Here is a 27,190-nt window from a genome sequence, read left to right on the forward strand (position 1 = left end):
TGATTAAAAATTAGTGTTTTTAACACAGCCATGGCACTCTAGATTGAAGTTTAAAATACAATTTGGTTTAAGCGAATATGTCAAAAGTTGACTATGATACGTCATTCTATTTAGAATGTAATTTTCTATCTAATAAATTAAAAAAATACCGAGGGTGCCATTTAAAAGTCAAAAATTGTAGTGATTTCCGGTAAAACAGGAAGTGACAGAAGACAATTGCATACGTCAATCAATCCTAATTTATGTCATACTAATATACCAAATCTCATTTTTTTAACTAAAAATATATTATACGGTGTCGTATAAATTTGCTACCTGCAATGTATGTAGAAAATTCGCTCGGCTTTTTATCGAGTATGTAACATTAAAATCAGATTTCAATTTATTTCATTCTAGGATCGCTTGCGTTCGTCGTTTGGTACTCGCGTCACTTGCATCGCTCGAATCACTAATTTTTAGACAGCCCGTAACAAAGCCATGCCTAGGAACCTATATAAGTGACAGGTTGTACACAATTACGCCATAGTCCATTACTAGACCCACGAGATTGCGCGACCGTTTGGTCGGGACAAAATGTATTGAATTTCCTATCTATTTTATGTTATAGTATCTTATCTATGAACAAAGCAAACCAAATAAAAACAGGCAGGTGTCCCATAAAAAAAACATAAGCTTGGGTTATATTTCAAAAATGACAGCTCCCAGCAAAAAAACTATTTACGCCACTAGATTCTATGTGAAGAACTATGGGACTCAGTTTCCACATTTTCGACCAGTTAAACCGGCCGCCTATGTTAAAAAGTTAAGTAATGCATTTTTTTACGTTATTCATGAAAATAAGTATCAGTATAGTATATTTTTAGAAACCCCAACAAGACAAATAAAATGAAAAAATAATATACAGGGTAATCCATTAAAGAAACACATAAGTTTGGGTCATCATATTTCAATAATGAACTTCCAGCGAAAATCCAGTTACGTTACTCAGTTCTACGTGAAAATGTCTATGGGACTCATTTTTCACCTTTGGACTATGGGACACCCTGTACATATTTCTTCTCTGTTAAGAAATAGACCACCTTGTATATGAAAGATAAAAGCAACGCCAAGTTTTTTTTTAGTATTCCGGCAACCAGCAATTTCATTTATTATAATTCAAATAGTGCCATCTAGAGGAAGATAGCTTAACATATCATAATTCTCATTTTTATACTTTTTTAGGTATCTTGATTTCAAAAATAGAATATTTTAAATTTTTCAATAAAGGCGCTCATGGAATCGTGTAAAATCGGTTGTCAGTTGTCATCTCTGTCAGTAAAATTTCGTTCGCCGATTTTTGAGTGACGTTTATCGTGGACGGCTGTCAGGTTTGTTTGTATTCAACTTTACGAAAGGAGTCGTATTTAATTGAACCATAATTTCGATTATTTTCAACATTTTCACTCGTTGTCGCATAAAAATATAAGTGGTGTAGTGAGTATTTCTGAAGGTTTTATTCACAGTGTTTTTATTCAGAGATATCCGAATAAATATCTTTGAAAATGGTGTCAGGCGGGATGACCTGTGTGAAATATTTACTATTTTGCTTCAATTTGCTATTTGCGGTAAGTTGTTTTAAGATGGAAACATAGTATTTAATATTTTAAATAAAATACGTTTTCTATTAGATTTCATAGCTGTAAATTGTATGCAATTTTAATTTAAGAATTGCATTTTTTGCCCAAGTTGAACTGAACAATTTTATAACCAATTAGAATACCTTACCGTTTTAAAATCAATGTTTTTATATAGAGTGTGCCAGGCTTGAACATTTACTGTGATGTTATAAGTATTTACAATTATTTATTATTTACTACTATTTATATCAGTCAATTTATCATTAAGTGACCTTTAATTGCATGCAGAACTAGATATGCAAGATGCAAGATAGGCACTAGCTGACGATTAAAATATTATCTAGAATAGTTTGAAAATAAGGAAGATCAAACCATTATCAGTAAATCAGAACCTCATTCCTTTAAATATAAGGAGATAAAAAGTACCTAGGCCTAGGTACCTACTAAAAATTTTCTTAACCATTTGAACTTAACTTAGAACTTTACTGATCATAAATCAAATTTATTATTTAGTGTGTAATCTACACTCACGGGCACGAAAAACGGGCACCTCAACATTTTGATGTATTTTTTATAATAATAACATTAAAATAACAAAGATTATTATTGAGTAATTTTATAACAAACGGAAATAATTTATATTTTCGCACTTCCCTGTTTGATATTCAATCAGTTGATTTAGATAGATTGGATTTGCCGACTTTCTTTAACTTAAAAACCAAATTTCAGCTTAATATGCCGAATTTATGATTTAACCAATGTTTATTCAAGATAATGTTTATGTCAATTTTACGCATGTTTTATTTTTTATCTCGAAAACTATCAAAGAGAAGATAATATAAAAATGATGAGATATCAAAGTAGTTTTCAAAAATGTAATAATATACCGGGTGTTCCATTTAAAATAACAAAGATGCTACCACTTTTAGTAGTAAGATAGATAGATAGATATTTCTTTATTTATTTCCAATGTTTACAATAAAAACACATAAAATAGCCCAAACAGGCATGGAAACATTGTCAAATAAGAATATTTCACACCAAAATAATATAATTACAGTTAAGATAATACTACAATTAAACTAAGATCTTAACTAAGTAAAATAAGCAAATACATAGAAGAAATAAAAAACGATAGAATTAATATATACAAACAACAAATATTACACATTAGATATCAGACTTATAAACACAGCTTTATCGGATCTGTAAAATTCTTCTAACGAATAAAAGGCTTTCTTTGCTAGAAAGATTTTTAATGTGGCTTTTAACTTGTTTCTTGCCAAACCTCGAACACATTCGGGAAGGAAATTGTACATTTTTATTAATGAGAAATCAACATTTTTTGGCAAGAGGCAACACTATAATGCTGAAAATAATTTAGACAGATGGAGCAGACGCCTTTATGCAAAAACCCAAATTTTCAAAAAAATCCTATCACCGGTTCTCCATAAACGTCACCGTGAATCACCCTGTATATAATTATTAATTCTGCTCTATTATTGAATTTTTTTTTTCCAGATATCTGGTTTGGCAATATTGGTAGTCGGAGTAATCGCCCACGTTCATATTTATGCTCAGTATTCGAATTTCGTTTATCCAAGCTACCAACTCGCTCCAGTGATTCTGATCGCCGTCGGTGTCATTATTTTCCTGATTTCATTCTTCGGATGCTGTGGAGCCGTTAAAGAAAACCACTGTATGATTATAACTGTAAGTATTAAATATGTGCTCTGTAAGCTCTGTCTATGCTAGCTAGATGTTTTTCTCACATAGTTATTAAAACACTAAAAATAATACTACACACCTTCTATGGTTTCTTCTTCCTCTCCGCATTTACTGTCCTCCATTCACGCAGTCGTCACGTGATACTCTCCAATCAATTGAGTCATAAAGTTCAGAACTGTTCCGCGCCATATGGAGGCACCAGGCTATCGGGCACAGCTCCTTTCAGAACCGTTCTCGAGTAGCCCGGCGTAAAGCTCTGGAACTTGAAATTCGCGAATGGAGGACAGCAATTCTCAGGAGGACTCAGTAGTCGTCGTCGGAAATCTTCCATCTCACAAGGTTTACCGCCGCGCCGTGGGGCAGTTTCCAGTGATGACATCTACAATTATGCGAGCTGTAGCGCAGTCCTCACGATGTTGCCACGTCTCTTGCTGCTTGGCCTTGATAGTAGTTTCTATAACTTCCTTCAATGTGTTGATCGTCACAAGCGGTGGGTCATCTGCCACGGCCGCAGCCTCTCCCCTGGTTCCCTCTTCATGGTTGCCCACCACATTGCTGTGGCCTGGCATCCAGCAAAAGATGTCTATACCTGTGCCTCCTGTTTCCTTGTTGTCTGGTTCCATAGATTGGATTCCCTTAATCTTAGGGCTAATTACTGCAAATGCGCGGAAAACAAAAAATAATAAAGATAAGAAACACACATGGCATTATAACAACAGACAAACATGAAATTAGCAATGAAATACACAAATTCTACGAACAACTTTATCAGTATGTTATACTAAACAAAGATAGAGTACAAAAACATATTACAAATGTACAATCAGAGGACATACCAGAAATATCAACCACAGAAATTAAATACGCACTTCAACAAATAAAAAATGGCAAAAGCCTAGGAGAAGATCGTATTACACCTGAAATGCTGAAGATGGGCGGAAAACCATTAGTGGATGCCTTGGAAGTATTGTTAAATAAATGTCTCATGGAGGGTAAAATCCCGGACGCATAGAAAAACGCAGAAGTTGTGCTATTATACAAAAAAGGAGATTATACAAATATAGAGAATTATAGACCAATAAGCCTCCTCTCGCACCTATACAAGCTCTTCACTAGGATTATCAACAACCGACTGTCTACGAAACTATATTCCTATCAGCCAATAGAACAAACAGGCTTTCGAAGAGGTTTTAGTACCATCCATCATCTACAAACAATTAAAACAGTCATTGAAAAAACAACTGAATACAATATACCGCTACATTTGACCTTTGTAGACTGCCAGAAAGCCTTTGACAGCATCGAAACCTGGTCATTTCTAACTGCAATGGAAGACGCGAGAATTGATTCCAGATATTACTCCATTATTAAAAATATCTATGATAGTGCAACCTTCCAAGTCAAATTAGACTATGATCTCAAAACAGAAAAAATACCACTCTCTCCCAAGTTATTTACACTGGCACTGGAAAATGTCTTCAAGAAATTAGAATGGGAAAATAGAGGTCTAAACATCGATGGGGTACACCTTAGCCATCTTAGGTTCGCAGTCGATATTGTGTTGCTGAGCACCGACATTCAAGAACTGAACACCATGCTAAAGGAGCTAAATGACCAATCCCAGAAAATTGGCCTTAAAATGAACTTGAAGAAGACCAAGATAATGAGCAACAATATCTATAACATTATCGTAGACAACGTTATTATTGAAAACGTAGACCACCATATAATATATTATTTAGGTCATAAAATCAAGCTGGGTAAGGAAAACCAAAATACGGAGATAAACGCAGGATCCATTTGGCATGGGTAGCATTTGGAAATATTAGCGATATTTACAAGGATAAAAAGGTGTCCATCAACCTAAAGAAAAAGGCTTACGACAGCTGCATTCTACCTGTGCTTATGTATGGCTTAGAGACTATGGAAATTACCCGAAAAACAGCAGAACAACTACGAGTAGCACAAAGAGCCATGGAAAGAATCATGTTGGGAGTCACCATTAGGGAAAAAATACAGAACACCCACATACGTCAAAAAACAAAATTAATAGATGTTGTTAAAAGAGTGGCAAGTCTGAAGTGGCAATGGATAGGACATGTGGCAAGACAGGATCCATACCGATGGCCCCAAAAGTCATCCTATGGAGACCTAGGGGAACAGCAAGAAGTGTGGGCCGATCAAAAAAGAGATGGGTCGATGACGTCAGGGCAGTGGCGGGAAGACAACGGATAAGATTGGCTAGAGATCGCGAAGCGTGGAAAAACCTAGAAGAGGCCTATATCCAACACTGGATGGAACCAGGCTGAGAAAGAAGAAGAATCTGAGGGCACTCAAGCGGCCAGATCCTTCACGAGCCAGTCGATTGATTGCAAGTCCAGAATTACTTCTAGCGCTGTGTTGTTCCTTGCTCCAGTTGTGTCTAGAGCTGCTACTTTTGTGATACTTTTTCTATTAGACCTGAAAATAGTTTCTCTAGACTAAATCCTGTCGAAAAAGATACAGTTATTTGTTTTTTTTAGTTATTAAGTGTCTTTACAGGGCTATAATAGTATATAACTATAGTCATTTAATTTTGCAGTTCTCGATTCTTTTGGGAGTTATCTTTGCTGCTGAAATTGCTGCTGGAGTCATCGGATACATTAATCGTCACGAAGTTCAGGTTATGCTGGACACCAAACTGAATTCTACAATGTATAAGTACTACACTAGTACTGATATTAAGAAGACCTGGGATGTTGCTCAGCACGAGGTAAGTTTTAATTCATTTTTTCTTCGAAAATCAGTAGTGTAGATTAGGTAAATCAGCTCTATTGACTTATGCGATTTGAATCTTTACGTATTTACTAATTGACAAATAAGTTGAAAATGTCAGTCAATATTAGAATTTTGTAACGGATTTTTTTAAAGGACATGTATAGTTTTCAGCCTCAATCTTTATAAACTTGTTATCTGATGAATAAATTATTTCTATTGAACTAGTGCTTCTTTATGATCTAATTACGATGTTGTAATTAGATATTGGATTATCGACTAATTTTAGCGCTACTAGAATATTTACAGAGTTGAAAGTTAAATTCCATTTCTTTTATTTTTTACTAGTGTGTACCCGCGACTTCGTTCGCGTCGGATTAATCATTTGTAATGGTGATGATCAAGCAAAGCAAGAATTTCCATTAACATACAAACTAAGATAAAATTTTCTTACATTTATGTCAGCATGAGAAAAAACAATATGGCGATATTATTATATAACTTGGTATAATATTTGAGGGGTAGTTTCATATAACAAGGGTATACAACTCTTATGCAACTATTTTACACAGCGTTATATGACTATTACAAAACTGGTTTTATTGTGTATTACGTGGTCACATCTAAGAAACAGAACAATAAAAACATTTAATCATTTAGCGAGGTACAAGAGTATTTTATTTTTTACCGAAGAATATTAGGAGCAAATTATATTTTAAGCGTGTCGTAAAATTAATCTAGAGGATGTGGATTGTTAAAAAGAAGACTTTACCCGAAAATGGCGGGTAGAGCCAGAAGGTACAACAAATATGTAATATAAAAATCATTAATAGGATTTGAAAAGTAGGGACAATTTTTGTTGCGCCGAAAATTTTACTTGTAGATTATAGGTATGTATCTGGCAAAAAATTAAAGCGCTTTAATTTCGATTAAGGTTTACATAGAAATTTAAACAATAAAATAAAATAAAATTTTCAAAAATTCTTGTTTTTAATTTAATTAAACACTTTATTACTGTATGTGGGAATCTTATCACAAAATAGTTCTCAAAAATAACATTTTACAATTTATTTTGATGTTTTTAATTTTGCTTCATATAATGGCGGCCATAGGCCATACAAAAATTCTGCCTTAAACATGGCGAATTATAATGCAACCATTTTGTTATAAATGAATCTCCTAAATAAGTCTTTGTTGTAAAATAAAACGGTATAGGATAAATATCTATCATTACGCAGAATTTCCAGGCACTATAGAACTATTTTGGACATATTGAGATTTGTGACAAATAGATGTTGCCAAATCTCATTTCACTAGTATTTAAACTAACAAACATGATCAGATTTTCATGGATTCGTGCACGCAATGCATTTCATGCGTGCCCGACTAGTGAGCGGCAACCTAAGGACTTGGAAAAACAACAATAAAACAATACAAACATTACTACAGTAAAACTTTTACATCAACGTGACAACAATGCTTTGAAGAAGTCAGACAACCCGAGAGAATTCTCGGGATTATTTGCCGTAATTTCGAGGAGTTTTTTCTTACATGCTCTTTATAACTACCACTGGATTTGTTAACTTTTTTCCAACTTTGTCCAGAATTCATAATAGCTGTGATAGATTATACTCGTACGTAGATATTACTTTTGCAACAACAACAATAAATAACTAGGTATACCATTTAATTTAAAATGAGGTTATATTATACATTACCAGTGTTATAATTACAGCGAATGTATTTTGTTAATCACAATTTTATCATATAAGGCTATATAACTGGTGTTGTATACAGCACCGTAGTTTAACGCAATAAAACATTCTATCATACAACGTAATACAACTTTAATAAGACAAGTTTAAGTAACTATTATCTTGTGACTACTAGTTATATGAATATTATAGAACTCTTACATGGTGGGTATAAGAGTCTAATAAAATAATATGTTTGTTATCATATAGCATTGTCTCATTGAGTGTTATATCATACTAAAAGAAATTATCGTTTAATGCGTTATAGGATACGTTGTAAAAACCACTATAAAATAGTTTAATATGACAACTTTTATTAAAAAGCAGAATGGTCGAAACCAAACGCTTAATAAAATCAAGCAGTGCTTAAGACAACGCTATGCGACTGTACTTTTTATCTGTATACATATAGTATACTTAATCTGTGGTTACATTAATATTTATTTATTTCTGTAAATATAACTATAATAATTGATACCTTAGTGATATTCTTATAAATTAATATTTTTAACATCGCTCCGAAAAAATAAATATAAAAATAACTTTATTTCCGTTTATTTTGAAATCATACATTCACAATGACACAATTTTCTTTATATTTATAGATTTTGATAGGTGTACATAACTAAACTATAGCGTTGAAAGAATAAAATCGTTATTCTTTTATTATTTATATCGTAGCTTTTTTGATTGTGTGGCTTATAGTGTATTGTATAAATTCTTTATGAGGTAATGAATGTTATGTGGTGAAATCGATAATAGTATTTAGTAGATAGTTTTATTGTTTTATGTCTATTAAAAATGATAGAAGGAAATGTAACTTCTCTTCTAATAATGTTAAAAAACTGAATCTGAATATACGATATGTCATTCTACTCCTAATAGTGCGGGCGCTAGCTCATGTCTCGTGTGCAGTTATATGTCCCCTAAGTTTTTGCGCGGCGTTTAATTAAATATGTATAAGAGCTTAAAAACCAACTGGTCACACGCTCCAGATCGTGGTCGTATAGTCGCTATATTTAAAAATGGCCGACATGTTACTAATTTCTTATATATTTTAATATCTTCCTATAACAAACGGTCGCGATTTTAGCGTTAAAGGTTATTATACTCATTTTTTGACCGCAAACAAATTTTGTGAACACATATTTTTTAACTGTAGTTCTTTTGAGGAAAGTATAATTTAAAAATATGGAACCATGGCGCGTTTTTAAGCACTAATAAAAATTGGTTTCAAAATTATAAAAGTATATTTAAATGCTTAAGACTTATTCACAAAAAAACGCGCAACAAGTATAATTTTTCAAAGGCAAAAAATTAAGATGTTTAAGCAGAAAACTTACTAACTTATGTATGAGGGTTCTTGCACTGGTCTAAAACACTACTTCTACATTTACAAACTTGCTTGTAGTGTTGCAACCGGTTAAAGAATGAATAGCAGGTAAAGCTGTTAAAACATTAAGTGGTAATCTGCCATCAAACGAGTGAAGTGGAATATACCGCAACGTTTTTCCTACTCCAAAGGCAACATAAAGCTCTTTAAGTCCTGCACTTTTCCACTTCTGCAAGTAGTGTTGAAGTGCACTAACAAAAACATCAGTATCGGTAGAACAAATAACTACGTTCTTTACGTCAGTGTCAGGTGAGAAATATGGGTTAGCATTCTGTCATCCGCTTCTTCATGATCAGATTCCAACGTACGTTCTTCAATTCTGCCATTCTTTATACTGAAACACCTTGGCTGGCCATCTTTAACAACGCCACCCAGGTAAATGGGAATAGATGCAGTGACAGAATCTTTTTTCCGGGATACCCAATCAACAAAGTATGACTGCAATAATTCTTTTTTTTGACAGGAGGCCCAGTAAGCGTCAAAATCTACAGGAAGGGGTGTGTTGTCATTTGGTGCTCCATGTTCTACAGGGTGTTTCCGCGATCGCTTAGCCCTCTCAAATCCTTTCACGCTTTTTTCCTTGTAAACGTCAAAAACAATGTCAATGGCAGCCATTTTTAAATATGGCGACCAAATGGCTTGTCAATTACTCCTAGAGGAGCTTAACAAATCCCCGCAACAAAATTTATGGGACATACGACGGCACACGCGACATGGGATCCCACAAAACATCTCCCTTTAGAACTTCGTCTGTCATGTTAAGAAATGAAAGTAAATAATAAAGCGCCTCTCGTGTTTGTTCGCACTCAAAAAATTTCAATTAATGCCTGTATATATTTTTAATATATTTTTCAAATTTACATTTTTTTAATTGTAAAAAAGTAATATAATACATTTAAATGGAATATATTACATAACAATTATGTCAATTACAGGATTACAAGCTTGTTTTCTAACATTTTTTAAATAAAACGAATTATCAAATTTCAATATATGTATATTTGTCGTAGGTATGAAAAAAGTAAAATATAAAATGGACAAACGCTTACTTACATTGCAATAAAACTTCCACTTTTAGTTTTGCAATCCAAACGCAATATTTCTATTTCACAAATAAAAATATCCGACAACATTAAAATCACTGAAACTTCCGCGGCTGGCAACGAAAACTGAAAAATATAACGGCACTTTTTGTTTTGGACCTGCATATCAACATTACGCTGTACTATTATGTGTTTGTTGTTGAAATAATATAAAATATCTAATTATAACTTGTAAATTTTAGTATTTTAACATGATTTTAACTTGGATTTTAACTACTTTTGACAATAACTAACTTTTTATCAAGATGACATTTTAGACGGCAATTGACATATGTGTCATAATATTTTAATCTTAAATATGTATGTAATATAATTTAAATTACTATAATGCGACTTTATACTAAGAAAACATTTATACATTCACAAAATACAACAAAGTCTAATAATATAGTTTGAAAACAATGAATATTGAATTAAAATTGAAAAAGTTAAGCGCGACCACTTGTGTCAAAATTAGATGATTAAATTTTCGCAATTTTTACACCATTTGATGACCGGTGGCGCCTCTAGTGTTTGTTCGGGCGGTTGGTCTTTTACTCCCGCTTATGGCCATTAAAGAAATAGTTCTAAAGGGGGATGAAGGGGGGATGTTTTGTGCTAGCTCCTAAACTATAAGTCCTAAAAATCAAAAGGCGTTTCCATGGTAATATAATTTAGATTTCATTCTTTGAGGACACATATAGTCTATCCAACGAGAAGATCCTTGACAGTGATATATGTGTCTGTCATTTTAATTTCAAAGTAGTTTATTTTATTTTACAAAGAAATAAGTTGGTACAACTGGAACGCATAGCAGGAAATATTTAAAATTTGATTGACAAGTGATTACTTCAAAATATTGTGAAAAAAACTGTATAAAACTGAAAAAATGTAACCGAGTTATTTTATTTAATAAAAACGGTATGTGTTAATACAAAACAAACAAGAACAAGACACCACATACCAAAAAAATATAAAAAAGAACTATTTTTTACTTTCAAGCTTTATGAAACTACCCGCATTTATGATTATATTTATCAATATAACTTATGTACAAATACAAATTTGTAATATTCCACAGGAATAAATAAAACAACATAGGTAAATAAAACAAACTATTTTATTAATAATAACACTTACCAAATTTTATACCTTAAAGGTTGGTTAATTAACTTTAATCTTAATATTTTTAAACCAGTACCTTTTGACATTATTTCTCTGTAGTACTAAAATCCATTATTTACCTATCGTGTGATGTCGATATTTTACAGCTACTCCAGTTTTTAGTATGTGTTTAGTATGGTCGTATGTTCGAGATGCACTTATCTACGACGAGATGGTATACGAACTTTATTGATGGTAACTTGTAACTTTATTGGTGTATAAGACTTTCTGCCTGGGCAGCGAGTGTTAACTATAAACTGTGCTCTGGGTCTACAGTTAATTTTCACTCGATTTTTCCTCCACTTGACTTCAAAAGACACAAAACACAGGTAATAACACGAATAAAAATGCATCATCTTCCAAAACGCAGGATATTTGACAAAAATTGACACATTGGTTGACACAAAATTATAACCTATAATTTGGCAAGACTTTGACAAGCGTCAAAAATCTAAAGGCGAGTTCATACGCATCGGCGTCCGTTTGTCGTTCATCGTTCCGTCAAACCAATAAAATTGAAATACGATCTGTCATTTTTGAAATAAACTAATGAAACTGGTTAAAAACAACAAGAGATGACGCATGGCGGATTTATATTTAAACCCATCTATAGTTAACTTAAAAATTATTAGAAACTTTTTTAGTCAAATAAATAGATTGGTATGGGATGTCATTTGCTTTTTTTCTGTCATCGTCTGTCGAAATCTTACCTGAGAAAAAAAAACAGAGTATAGATGGTTATTATTAATTTTGATTAACGTCATATTTTTTGTTTTGGTTTGGTGGGTTAAAGTATCACATTTTCTGATAACTATTGTCAGCCATTCCGTAGCAATGAACTAAATAAATTTTGCGCTTCTTTAACATTCTAAAACAGCAAAAAATATGACGTTTATTAAAATTCTTTGAATAATAATCTGTCAAAGAATGAAAACGAAATTATATTACAACAGAAAAAAAAATTCAGCCAAAACGGTATGGAAATTTAGTAAAGTATAAATGGAATTAACCATTTAAAACAAGCAAAAATTTATATGAAGAATGCATTTTTCTCAAAATGTCAATAATAAAAAAGGTTTTCCTCTTGTAAAGACAATCCGGGGACATACTGTATAATAAATAAAGTTACGGTATAAAAAGAGAGCGAGATTACAAGAAACGATGATAAAATGTCAACAACTCAACCATTGTTAACCTATTTTTAGAGAATTAGATGGCCTACCTTTAACCTCTAAATTAAAGATAATTAAGCTGTTTTAAGCCTGAATGCCATCATTTAACCGAAGTGACATAAATAAGTGCTTTTAAGCCACAGTAGGAACCTAGACGTTTTTGACAGGATACAGAATTTTCAGTACTATTTTTAGACCCATTTTTGAACTGCTGAAGATAGACTTTATTAGATTGATTATTTTTATAATATTAAGAAGATATCTTTTATGTTAATTTATGTACTCAGCTTTTATTGATTTATTTATTTAACGGCATACTTCATTTTTATACCATAGAAACGCGTTTTGACTTTTACGGATTTTTAGGGCTCAATTCAACCATATTTTCAAGTTTTTTTTAATTTTCTCTAAAATAGTGTGGAAATTTGAAAAAGTATAAACGGGATTAACCTTTTAACAAACAAGCAAAAATTTTTATGAAGAATGCATTTTTCTCAAAATGTAAGTAACAAAAGTTTTTTTTGACCTTTTCATTCCAACAATTTCTTTGACGGATGATAATCAAACTTCAGAATGACATCACTCGCAAATTTTTAACTATAAAGCTTCATTCAGAACCTCGAAATCAGTGAAATAAATTAGTAATTTCAATTAGCTGCAGAAGTTTGTTCACCTAATTTTAATGTAAGCATTTAGAACGTCATAATTAGTGGTAGTAATTTTCAATTATTGGAAAAAGTTAACAAACTTTTGACTTTTCCACTAATTATACTTCAAAATTTGCGAGGAATGTCAGTTTGGCCTTTGATTATCACCCAAAGAATATACCTAGCTAGAAAAAGAATGGACTCTGCCATACTGAAAAATAAGTGGCGCCATCTATTGAGTAGGGCTTGTTTTAAATGGATCGAAGCGCGGGCTTTTTAAATGAGCCCGCGCTGAATGGATTTTATTCTAAAATAATTAAATTTGATTATTAAATCTTATTTTTTACACAAATTCGACAATACTAATAACAAGTATCGTTGTGATGTGTAAAAAATAAGATTTAACAGTATAATTTATACAATTATTAAATAAAATTAAAGCCAAACATGTGTAAATATTATTTATTATTTAAAGTTTTTATTTATAAGTCAAATATTTAAACATCGTTTATTATAATAAAACAAGACCAACCTAATACGCCCAAAGTTTTGTAAATTGAGTAAATATAAATAGGTACTTAAATTATGGCAAAAATAAAAGACTTACATTATATTTTTAGGGCCACAAACAAACAGAATTGTTTAATAAAAACACATATAACAAATTATAGTTTGAAAAACGTTTTGATAATCATTTTTGATAATATTATGATTGGCGCTATGACAACGACAATATTTTTTGAGAATTTGACAATAGTATGACAATGGCCGTTGGAAACTATGGAAACTACAAAAAAAAAATCTGATTGAACGCCATCTGGCAATAACTAGTAGCAACTTCTTAACCTAAAAATTAATTGCACTACCACCTAGCGCCCGAGGCTGGAACTATTTTATTTGAAATTTCCATGGAAACGGTGGAACCGCTTTTGCTATTTCACTTTCCGGCCCCTGTTATCACCCCTCAAGAAAAACTTTGGTTAGAAATCAAAAGTTTATTGTTTTAAAGGTTTTATAAGCTAAATATTATGCGTCCTCTATGGATACAACAGACCACCGCAAGCTGTTGCTAGGATATTTTATTAATTTTAATTGTGTTTTTTAGACATTGTGAATGATCGTAAACCATAGATAAATGCAACAAGTTTAGATTGGAAAGCCCGTATAAATTTTGGATCGCGAAATTATTTTGGGTCGCGACCGTTATACGCGATCTGGCGCTGCTATAGCGGTCGCTAAGAGCAACGGCAAACAAAAACAGAAATAATTTTCTCTTGTCATAGTCAGAATCTTCAAAAATCATAATAATCTTTCAAAATCTAAACCGCTCTCATTAAAGAAATCTCGAAAAAAATGTTTATAGCGTCCATTTTCAAAGTAATTATTGCTATCTTGTGAGTTTAATTCAAGTTTTATTTACTCCAACCGGTGATAATTGTGAAAAAGTGGCATTAAAAACTTAAAAAGCTGTGCTGTGAACTGTGAACTGCAAAAACCATCGTGGATCGTGGCATAACGTCGGTTTCCAATGTTTCATAGGTATTTCATACATGCGTCCTTACATAAAATAAAGTTTTTTGTATGCAACAGACTGTATTTTATTTATAAAATTAAACGAAAATAATAATAAATTTGAATAAACAATATTTGGCAATATAATTCCGGAAAAAGCCGAACCGCTCCGAAATTTTCAAAAGTTTTGGGTCGCGACCATAGACAAACAAATAAAAAGAGACTGACAAATCTCATGGTAAAGAGTGGGACCGCGTTCCCGTAGCGCAACTCCGAATAACAATTTTGAAACCAATTAGCAGGACCATGGCAGGACGTACGTCTTTATTGCTATATTTCTTTATTATGTGTGCTTTATATGAAAAAGAAAGAGATAGGTATAAAACGTATTGTAAGACATTATCGCACATTCTGGCTGGCGGAAAATTTAAATTAGCCTTTATTAGTAGTATTCTTTCATTCTGAAACTGAAAATGTTCACTTTATTCCCTATACCACGTAAAGGGAACGTGGTGTAGGGAATAAATCAGTTTAAGTGAAAATTTGCAATTTCTTTCAGAACGAAAGAATACTACTATTATAAGAGAAATTATAAAAAAAGCAAAAATTGTACTGTTTTATGAACATATTTATTTATACATAAAAATAAATAAACTTTTTATAATATAATAACAAAAAATAACAGTGTTTATTCCACCCACCTACCTTTTACCTACATTTTAAATGCAGAAGAGCTGACTGTTGCAGGAAACGATCGGCCAATTTTTTTAAATTGCATTAAAAATCTCATTTTCGAAAAAACTGCCTAATTGCAGTAACAAAGTGAATATCCAAGCAAAGAAGACTTTACGAGAATCATGATCCTGAACCATTTTCAAGTCCAGTTTTAATCCTAAAACAAAAGTAAAATAGGTATATTAATAAAATTTCTGGTTACTATAAACCAGCTATAAACTACCTACCCAAAAAATGAAAAAAATTAATTGTATTAATTTGTTATGTTAAGAGAGGTTCGAAATATTTTTGACACTACTACTTCTACCTTTTTCTTAATAAGATGATAAAATATAACTACTTACTTTTATTTTACCGGGTGTCTTTAACATATCCATCAGAGAAAAGGGACACCAATACATAAAAAAAATAGATGATACTGGCTCCTGCAGCAAATAAAGTAACAAATAGTATAACCGAAAATTATAAGTAACAAAATGTAAATACCTATATGGAACAAAGGAATTTGTTCCCTATCCATATTCATAAGTTTAATAAAATGGAGAGTTTAGAAAAAAAGGTAAATCACTAAAAGAAAAATTAACAAACATGACGAATTGTCATGATGTTGTCATCTTGGTTGTCATGATGACGAAAACGAAAGGCGATTGTTCTAATTTCTATTTAGAAATTACGTTTTATATGGTTGCTTCTTTCTCTCTTGTTATATTAGAATGACATAGTGGGCCCAATAGACGTAATGCGCAGATCAACATAAATAGAACGAAATTTTGCGTTCTGAGTTGCGCTACGGGAACGTTGTCCCTCTCTTTGCCATTTAATTTGCCAGTCTCTTTTTATTTGTTTGTCTATGGTCGCGACCGTTGCAAGAATAGCGCCAAATAGTGTTTACATTGTCCTCAATTGTCCTTATGGGCACTTTCCAATCTAAACTTGTTTCATTTATCTATGTCGTAAACTAAAAAGTATAAAGTGTAATTGAAACCACTAATTTATTCCACTAATTGGGAGGTTCTGAACGAAGCTTAATAAAAGTTAAAAGTTTAATAACTTTTTCTAATAATTGAAAATTACTATCACTAATTTTGACATACTAAAACTAAATGCTAAAATTAAAGGAACTTTTACGCTAACTGAAACCACTAATTTATTCCACTAATTTCGAGGTTCTGTATGAAGTTTTAAGTCTTAAAAATACTGGTGAATAGTTTATAAAACAAACATTCGATTTCGTTCCTGAATATCGATTAAATGTAATAATTCAAGTAGCGAGATTACTAAAGTATACGAAGTCGAGATAGAGCGGTGATCTATAATTCAACAACTCCCATGACGGAAAATCGAATATAGAAAACAAATTGGCCACGAATATGTTTAATATGTTCCGCTTTATTTTGTTTTGGGTCGTGAGGAGGTTCTATTTAAAAATAGTAATAAATTGTCGTCGATGTCTTCCCGAAAACAACTGTGCGGACGTCTGGAATAAATTGGATTCTAGAGGCACCTTTGAATTATAAAACTTCGGTGATGTAATTTTAACAGCGCCAGAAATAAAAGTCTCATATTCGAGCTTTCGAAACCGTATACCTACGATGAGAAAATAAAAACGATCGTCGATTGAAGTGGTTCCTTTTTAGAAGTTTCTCTAGATTTGGGATACATTATGGAAAAATTTGTTTTCTACCGTAGGGTTTAACCTAATGTAAATTCATGTTCTATCTACTAACTAACTATAAATGTTCTAAGAATATTCGACTCTAACATATATTTTTAATTTATTGAAAATAATTAAAAATTACCTTTCCAAAAATATAGCACACTTGATATTTTCCTCGATTCCTCTTCGAAATATAGTGTTTATAAAAATTCGCCCACTTTAAATAAGTAGGCTATGAACGGCGCCGGCTGTAATGCAAAAAAATCTAGCTGTGAGCATCAATTAAAACGAAAATAATATTTGCTATGAGAGATGCAGAATATTATAACAATTTAAACTATATTTAACCAACATCACATTTGAACTATATCTAATAACAATAAAAATTAATAGCAAACGAAGACATGAGATTTTGCTACAGCTGTTCGACATATCGACTGTCTTCTGTTATGGACAGACGGGGCCGTTTTTAAACATTTCTTGCGGAATTCATTAACTCAGTGGGGGTGAAAGATACACTCTCATAACTTCTAAGTATTTCTAATTTTTGTCTAGATTATACGGGCAATTTAAAAATAAGAACCTTTATTCTTCCGCAAAGATATCCATAGATTAGATCCATAGGCACAAAGTCCGGTGGCCTCGACGGCCAACGGCTGGGATCTTGGTTAGCTAATCAGTTATTCTTGAAATTGGCTGCAAAAATTTGCTCATAACTTCAGCGTTCTGAGGAGGTGCCTCGTCTTGCTGGAAAAATATGTTTTCGAGTTCCATTAGAGGCATATCATTAATAAGGGGTACAAAGCCTACTAGTTAAAAGTGGCGACCTTTAAAAAATTCGTATGTATTTCGAAGAGGATTATAAGAAAATATCAAGTGTCCTATATTTTTGGAAAGGCAATTTTAAGTTCTTTCCAGTTAATTAAAAATACACAGGGTGTCCCAAATAAAAAATCATTTTTTCTGTTGATAACTTGATTAAATTATTAATTTGAAAAAAACTATACTTAAACCAATAAATTCTACGTAAAAAGGTGCTTTGGAAATGTTTTCATAAAAATACAAAATTTTCCATAGCAAAAAAGTTACCGCGATTTGTTTAAAATGCACATTTTTGAAAAACACCCCATAACTCCAAAACGGTAACAGATATCGTATTGATAATTTCGATTCCAAGTATCTTGAAAACTATTACTCTTAGCGATTTTTACCAAGACACCTTTTTTATGTAAAAAACGCCGTAAATGTATATTTTTTTACTTGGTAGTTTTATACAGGTAAGGACGAGAAGTTATTACTCTTCAAACCAGTTAAAAATATGTAGGTGGCGCCCTCTACTAGTAGGAGTCATATTGACATCAAAATCAAATTTTTCATGGCCGGATTTTTATCCAAATATTGACGTTACTTCAGAAATAATTTGGAAAAAATCGAAATAAAAATGAAACTTCTACACCCTGTATCTCCGCCAAGCATTTTAAGATATACATTTATACGAACTTTTTTACTTCTTTTTATCTGCAGAATATGCTGCCGAAGTTTCCGGAATACAGTTCGGATCACCCTGTATATGTGTTTTTTACAGTTTTTTTGCATGAACACGTTTTTGAATTTAGTAATTCACAATTTAATTTTTTAGTTTCTATGAAGTATTCGTATATTTCATGTGCCATATTATTTTTTTTAAATTAAATAAAAAAAAAATTTAATTTTAACACTGAGACAGAAATACTAATAATTTCAATTTATGGACATGGACACTATATGTATAAGAGATTGGATCTTGACACATTTATTTTTATAGGGCACTAAAATTTAGAAAAACTTCGGACGGCAGTTTTATACTAACACCCATTTTATTTTTATTACAGTTGGAGTGTTGTGGAATGAATGGTCCGGACGATTGGCAAAAGGTCAATCATAACAATTCCCTTCCCCACACTTGCTGTCCAAATGTTCACAATCACGGTGTCTGTGAAAAGACTACAGTTGGCGTGTACAAATCATCTTGCATTCAAAAGTTGAAGGAGATGTTTATGAACTATGCATCCGGTATTGGGGCTGTTGGATTGGGTGTTGCCGGATTTCAGGTAACTAGTAATTAAAATTACAGTACGGCACACCTCTTTAATTCGGACAATTAAGTACAATAGGTTTGTCCAAAGTCCAAATTAGAAAACTGTTCGGATTATTCACCAGTAGTCTAATAGTGGATAAATGCACTATACTTACACGGTGAGTTTTCTACGATATTCTCTATGGGTATCTCGGAAATTACTGGAGATAGAGAGTCGGTTGAATAGTGAAAGAATTGCAATTTTGTGGGGTCATAAATATCCTCTTTCAGATTTTTCAAAAAGTTCATGGCTTTCTAGATATTTCGGGAAAAAAAAAATTTTGGCAATTTTTAAAAATGGTCCCTAATAGAGGTGGGAATCCTAGTTCCTTAGTTCTAGTTCCTCTAGAGGAATAGTTCCTTGAACTAGGTCTTTAGTTCAGAATAGTTCCCGACTAACGTTGGCATCCCCGTTGCTTGCTAATGGGTTTCGTTGTCAGAACTATTCAGAATATGATCGGTATAATTTTTATAATGTACGAGATATAACGAGACGTGTAATTGGGTATGTTAAAAACATATAGGTAAGTTTTATTGCAGATAAAAAAAATAAAAAAGAAACTCAAATCAGAATTTAAAAAACTATATCACCAATCAATTGGAGCAAATATTACGAAAATTTTACGAAAAATTGCATTTTCTTTACTTCAAGTTTTTTGTTTTTGTCTAAAAATTCAGAACATCTACTTCGTTTTATAAGATATTTCTTAATTTTAGGAACCTAAAGTGAAACATTTCCATAAAATATTCAAAGAACAAACTAAAAATCAAAAACAGTATCCACGACAATTTTCTGTGGTAACCGGCTGTGGCAATAGACGAAGGCGAATCTATTGTCGTCGCTTTGTATTATATCTCGGGTCTGCCGACTGAATAGATTTTTAGTCTTTCAATTAGTTAATCTCAGTCCTTTCGGTCCGGGACAGGTAACATAGGGCTGGCACTCTCCACTCCCGCCTCGCATCGGGCTACGATCGCGCTGGCCTATCCGTACGTAAACTCGTCTTTTTTAGTTCCTCTAGGTCCGGATCCGATAACATACGGCTGGCACTCCCCATTCCTGCCTAGCATAGGACTACGATCGCGCTGGCCGATCCGTCGCCGTCGCATATTATATATCGGGCAGTCTCGATCCCGGAATAGGTCCTGAAGAACTAGTTCTTTAAGAAACCCATTCCGGGGTCGGAATAGTTTATTGGAACTAGTTCGTTCACGAACTACACACCTCTAACGTGTTTAGCTCCAGCCGTCGCGATTTCATCGGTCGCCAACAGTAGTATCAGAAACTGGTATGTCCGTAGCGCCGCGCGATCTCGATCGGGACGTGTTCGCTCCAGCCGTCGCGCTCCCTGTAGTTCCCTGTCGCGAACAGAAGTAACTGCTGTAACTGGGCATCGACGCTCGGCGGCGACCTACTTCGCTCCAGCCGTCGCGCTCCTAGAGTTTTAGTTCCCTGTCGCGAACAGAAGTAACTGGTCCCTGCTGTAACTGGCTATCGACGCTCGACCTCAGCGGCGCGGCGGCGACTTACTTCGTTCCAACAGTCGCTGGAGCGCTTCTAGGGTTCCGTTTTCGCTTGTTTGGTCGGTTACTATTGGCGTTGGTGCTCCCGTCGCTACGTTACTTTCGAAATAGCGATTTTTGGTATGTACTAGACATGGTATAAAATAGCGTTGTTAGAAAGATAAAACGTAAAAGCAAATAAAATAAAATAAAAATGTTATTTGCTTTTTTGTTTATATCTATTTTTAAGGTCTAATGATGGCTAGAATTGCCGAAACCGGTCACCAAAAAAGAATTTTTTTGACAGTAGTTTGTTCAACTTTGTTCTTGATTTTAACATTAAATATATTATGTTGCAAAAAAAATATGAATAAAGAAGAAAATATGATTGAAAAAAAAACGGAAACTTGTAAAACCACTCTCAATTGATTAAAAATAAAATCCTAATTAGAGTAATATAATCCCACAAGAAAGAGAATTACATTTTACTAACATATACGGGAATAATGTAAGAATGATTTTATGATTACCTGACATGAACATTAACATTTTACTTCTAAATTTTCCCACGAGTAAGAAATATATGTAGATAAAAACATACATCTAGATAAAAAAATTTAGCATATGTATTTATATATGATGGAATAATGATTCTAATTATGTCATTTTTTTATTGTTTAAGTTTTTAAAGCAAACATATTTTAAGAACAAAAGATAGAAAAATGTAATTATCTTACAAATGTGTTTTTTTTTCTTTAAATTGCAGCGGTTATAACGTGGATCAGAAGAATATAAATCTAAATTATTATTGGAAAGAATAAAAATTCTTCACTCTGAATAGATGGCGAATAAAAAGTATTGAATACCAATAAAAGTATGTACATATTTTAAGTCAATTCTATTCGTGCTTAAATAATAAAAACAACGTCAGTTTAGTGAATAGGGCATATTTTTTATTTTATTTAATAGTTTAATTTCTAAAATTGAAACCTAACGTATTGCCACTATAAATTCCTCTAGTCATCTTGTATTGTTTACAAATTTGTCTATGAAATTGTTTATGAATTTACACGGACACAGAGATAACGGCAAGGTTGGGAGTAGTTGCAGTTTGTGAAAAAAGGTGGTGGAAAAGTCAATAAATCTCAGCAAAATGTATTTTGAGGTCGTAGAATGTAGAAATGTGTGGGAGGGGGGTTAATCACAGCGACTTTACAGATCTATCATCCCCCCCCTTTCTTCCGTATCTGGGACGGTTTTATAGAGAGTAATTCTCCATCTCCAATATCAGTTGTATAGTAAACGCCACGAATGTTTGGGAGTGATTCATCGGTCGCTACCATGTGATCTAATCTGTTCAAGGTCACATAAAACTTAATTCCAGTGCCGTGGTCTTTCAAGTCATATAATAATCAATATATAATCTGTTGTAATTTGTTGTTTTAACTGTCAAAGTCTTGTTAAAACCTTTGAATAAGAAGACTAAGGAAGGAGCATAATGCTATCCATGTATTCATGCATGGTGGGCGGAAAAGCCACCATAAAAGCTCTCTAGGGTGGGGATCCTTGACAGTTCTGTTTGACGATTCATTTGACACATTTGAATTTGATTTGAAATTTTGTGGATTTGTCAGTCTTTACGGAGCTTATTTTATGTTATTTATTATTTATTCTACTACTGATAGTTGTATAAAGGTAGTAAATCTAGATGGAAATTGTGGCAGAACTTAAATTAACAGTGACACTATCGCGATTTATCGAAAAAGACTCTAAAATAGTTGGTTGTGTAGCATGCGGTAGATCTCGGCAAAAATTGAGTGAAATAATGGAACAACTTTTCGCTAGTAAGTGACTATATAATATACATACGTGTAGTAAACCGATCATTTATGAAATTCACTTAAATTAACTAAATTATATATTTTTCTTGCATTTTAGCTTTTATTTATTACTTGTCAAAGATTAGATGTCAAAGAATTTAGATACGTTAATTTGACTTACCTGCTTCAGTAGCGTATCGGATGTTTGTGTTAATAAATACTTATTATAACTTATCTATTTTTATTAGAATTATATATTTTTATAACAATTTTAATAACTACCAACATTTATTCACAACGTAAAATAAAACAACAAGTTATTGAGTCTACCCCACGTCTACCCTACATCATAGTTTTACATTTTTTAAATAAAATTAGAACGACACTGATAAACCGGAATTTAAGTCGGCCATATTTGAGACCCATCGCGGTGTACCTAAGATTTTTGATATGCTCCTTCCTTAGTCTTCTTATTCAAAGGTCGCTACCATGTGATCTAATCTGTTCAAGGTCACATAAAACTTAATTCCAGTGCCGTGGTCTTTCAAGTCATATAATAATCAATATATAATCTGTTGTAATTTGTTGTTTTAACTGTCAAAGTCTTGTTAAAACATATATTTGGTTATAAATATAAAATGGAATGCCCCATTGGTCGCACTGCAAGCACACCAGTGGACTGATGCACAAAAACGAATCAATCAAAGGAACGCGATATAGTATCGTCTTTGTCAATCACGCTAACATTTTAGAATAAGTAGGAGGAGCGCAGGTAGATGATTAGACCGGGCCTTTAAAAACCTACGTCTGCGGTAAAAATTTACGTTTTTAATGTAAAAATGATAGCGCGAGTGTCGATTCTAACTTGATCAAGCGATGAATCACTCCCAAACATTCGTGGCGTTTACTCTACCTAAGTTCATGGCAGGAATGGTTGTAACAGCTGGTACAATTGTAAGAACCTGACAACACTGGTTGGGAGTAGGTAACTAATGCCAGAAATACTGCATAAGCGAGTACCGCGACACTGTGAACGTCGGTACCTCGATTACAAAATAGCGTTATTTTGTCGCGGTATTTTTCTGGAACGGTCGCTACTGTAACGCGACTCATGTGGAACCGGTATTCCCATCACTAGAATCTTGTAATGTCCGGAGTAAAGAGGTTGAACTGTATTGAGCTACAATAGTCAACATTTTCAAGTTAATTTATATGGAACATTATTGCAATTAAAGTGACTTTATCTAATTTATTTTTTTTAGTTGTTTGGAATTATTTTCGCCTGTGCGTTGGCTCGGCACATTCGCAAGGAATATGAAACAGTTTAAGCAGTATCCAAAGGCACAATATTGTAGCTTAGTAACATTGTCACATCCACGGTACCTCTTGTTATATTTTGCATACTTTTCTTTGTTGTTACGAAACGTAGTAGTATTATTTATATTTGTTTATTATTTATTTTAAATAACTATTTTGGTTGTGAAATAAGTTTAAAATAAGTATTTGTTTTGATTATAGTTGAAAGGAATCTCTCTGTTTATTATAGGAATATGTCTTTGTTTTATTGTCTAAGTTTTTTGATACACTTTTTACAACTTATATAAAAAATAAGTTTATGATATTTTTACACAGAATATTTTTAAGATTAAAATATTACAAATTATGTCTCAACTGTTCTCGAATTCTTGCATGTGTTCACTTTCACAGACTGATTTGTTACACTTTGTCACATTTGTAGTTTATTACCAATAGTTTATATTACTGTAATATTTTACTTCGAATACATATGTAAAAATATTTCAAAACTTCATACCTACTAGTGCCCAGATGTTTAAAACAATTATTTTTATTGATCTCTGTTAAAATATATTTTTACATATTTTATTAAATTTAATAATTAATCTTCATAATAACACAATAATAAATCAAAAATAACAATTTATGCATTGCACTAGTAAATAGGAAATTTTGATATAAAATAGTGTGTACGCCAATTTGAGCATTATTTTGATATAATATGTATACTTCTAATAATTCGAATACCTATTTAAATATTTTTATATGAAAACGGATCTACTTTGTTGGAAAAATGCTCAAATACATTTTCTATGAACGAAGTATTTTCTCGTTGTTCATTGTTTATTAGATCAATGTCATTATATACTATAGATCAATGTATTTTAGTCTAGATTTGAACTGAAATTGGTTTTGCCAAAATTGTACCAAAAATTATTTGAACATTATTTAAAATGTGTAAAATTAGTCTTAAGAAAATTTATTCTCGTATTTTTACTTTACACAAAGTATTTAATGTTACAATATATGTATGTATTAAATCTTTAAAATCTATATAACCTAATAAATATAAATGAGTGGAGAATGTATATTTTTTCTAGATTGCAGTAATGATCTCTAATTACAGGATCTTTTCTGCTTTAAGGAGTTAATATACAGGGTGGTCCGAACTGTATTCCGGAAAATTCGGCAGCATATTCTGCAGATAAAAATAATTAAAAAATTAGTATAAATGTATGTCCTAAAATGCTTAGTTTCGGAGATACAGGGTGTAGAAGTTGCATTTTTATTTTAATTTTTTTCAAATAATTTCTGAAGTAACGTCAATATTTTGATGAAAATTGGCGTCTGGTACTTTTTTGGCATGAGAAATTTGATTTTGATGTCAATATGACTCCTACTTTTAGAAGGAGCCACCAACATATTTGTTAACTGGTTTGAAGAGTAATAACTTTTCGTCCGTACCTGTATAAAACTACTGAGTAAAAAATATGCATTTACGACGTTTTTTACGCGAAAAAGGTCTCTTGGTAAAAATCGCTACGAGTAATGGTTTTCGAGATATTTGGAATCGAAATTATCAATACCTGTCATCATTGACATAAATTAAACATGTTAACTAAATAGTTGTTAGACTGAAATCATAAATTTGAAACGTTTTTGTGCCAAAAGTTCAATAGAAACTGTTTTATCATCATTTTTTGCAGAAAAATTTATCATTAATTAAAAAAAATAAAAATTTCCCAAATTTATTATTTCAGTGAATTAACTATCTACTGTACATCTGCTGGATCTGTGTCTATGAAAGGAATGCGGACAAAAACATTTAAATAAACAGCAATATATTTTATACGTCGATTTGACGAGTGCATCACCGCAAATCGCTCCGCCCACTCATTTTATTGGCTACTTGCAAATTTGTTGAATTTTTATTGATGGAACGCGTCGTCTATTTTTTACGAAAAACATCGAGAGAATATCGTTTCCCCTCTCACGGATACCCCGTAGCCACAGAACGGACAGACGTACTTGTACTCAACGTGTTTATTTTTCGTCAATAATGACATGTATTGACTATTTCCATTCTAAATATCTTGAGAACGGTTGCTCGTAGCGATTTTTACAAAGAGATATTTTTTGCGTGAAAAATCACGAGATGTATATTTTTTCCTCGGTAGGTAGTTTTGTACAGGTACGGACAAAAGTTATTACGCTTCAAAACAGACAAAACACATGTAGGTGGCGCCCTCTATTAGTAGGAGTCATATTGACATCAAAATAAAATTTCTCATGTCAAAAACTCCCAGACACCAATTTTCATCCAAATATTGACGTTACTTCAGAAATTATTTGGAAAAATAGAAATAAAAACTTCTACACTCTGTATCTCCGAAACTAAGCATTTTAGGACATATATTTATACGAACTTTTTTTCTTATTTTAATGTGTAGAATATGCTGCCGAAGTTTCCGGAATACAGTTCGGACCACCCTGTATAAGATCTACCCAATTATTTAAGAGCACACGCGGTGGATTTTCGTCGAGTGCCGCTAGACTTACCATCCGCCTGTGTTCCACGCCGCATCGACGAAAAGCCGCATCGTGTGTCCTCAGCCTTATGCTTCGGGTAAGGACGCAGAACCAGAGTAAGTAAACCGACGAGTAGCGACAGTCCGGTTTTCAATTTTCTTTGCGGCTGCGCGAAATAGATAGTCTGTCTGTCATATGAAGAAGCGAAGTTGTATCCTATGTTATAGGGCTTGTTTTTTCTCTGCAATTTCCTGTCTCACAATGTACCGTTTGTGTCGGGGAAGGGATCATAGTTTCATAGTTGTCGATTTTCGAAAGAAATCAGTACATGTATATTATTTCGTGTATTTTTCATTTTATTGATTTTATGGAAAGCACTGTTCATTAAAATGTTGTATCCTATGTTATAGGGCTTGTTTCTCTCTACAATTTCCTGTCTCACAATGTACCGTTTGTGTCGGGGAAGGGATCATAGTTTCATAGTTGTTGATTTTCGAAAGAAATCAGTACATGTATATTATTTCGTATATTTTTCATTTTATTGATTTTATAGAAATCACTGTTCATTAAAATGTTGTATCCTATGTTATAGGTCTTGTTTCTCCCTACAATTTCCTGTCTCACAATGTACCGTTTGTGTCGGGGAAGGGATCATAGTTTCATAGTTGTCGATTTTCGAAAGAAATCAGTACATGTATATTATTTCGTATAT

The 27,190-nt window shown here is 32.5% G+C and overlaps 1 protein-coding gene across 1 annotated transcript; it reads left to right on the forward strand.

Moving 5' to 3' along the window:
- The first annotated feature begins 1,329 nt into the window (after nt 1-1,329).
- LOC115880617 (CD63 antigen-like) lies at nt 1,330-25,033 on the forward strand. Its single transcript, XM_030897895.1, has 5 exons — nt 1,330-1,604; nt 3,138-3,329; nt 5,926-6,096; nt 19,086-19,304; nt 23,916-25,033. Exons 1-5 carry the CDS (start codon nt 1,542-1,544, stop codon nt 23,979-23,981), a joined length of 711 nt encoding a protein of 236 aa, XP_030753755.1. The 5' UTR covers nt 1,330-1,541; the 3' UTR covers nt 23,982-25,033.
- Nucleotides 25,034-27,190: the final 2,157 nt, after the last annotated feature.

Source organism: Sitophilus oryzae, unplaced genomic scaffold (assembly GCF_002938485.1).
Source record: "Sitophilus oryzae breed Bouriz unplaced genomic scaffold, Soryzae_2.0 scaffold_1081_pilon_pilon, whole genome shotgun sequence".
Classification (NCBI taxonomy): domain Eukaryota; kingdom Metazoa; phylum Arthropoda; class Insecta; order Coleoptera; family Curculionidae; genus Sitophilus; species Sitophilus oryzae.

Coding starts and splice junctions, on each gene's coding strand:
- LOC115880617 (XM_030897895.1), top strand. CDS start 1,542: ATGGTGTCAGGCGGGATGACCTGTGTGAAATATTTACTATTTTGCTTC. Junction 1,605..3,137: donor GCTTCAATTTGCTATTTGCG/GTAAGTTGTTTT, acceptor TTTTTTTTCCAG/ATATCTGGTTTGGCAATATT. Junction 3,330..5,925: donor ACCACTGTATGATTATAACT/GTAAGTATTAAA, acceptor TTAATTTTGCAG/TTCTCGATTCTTTTGGGAGT.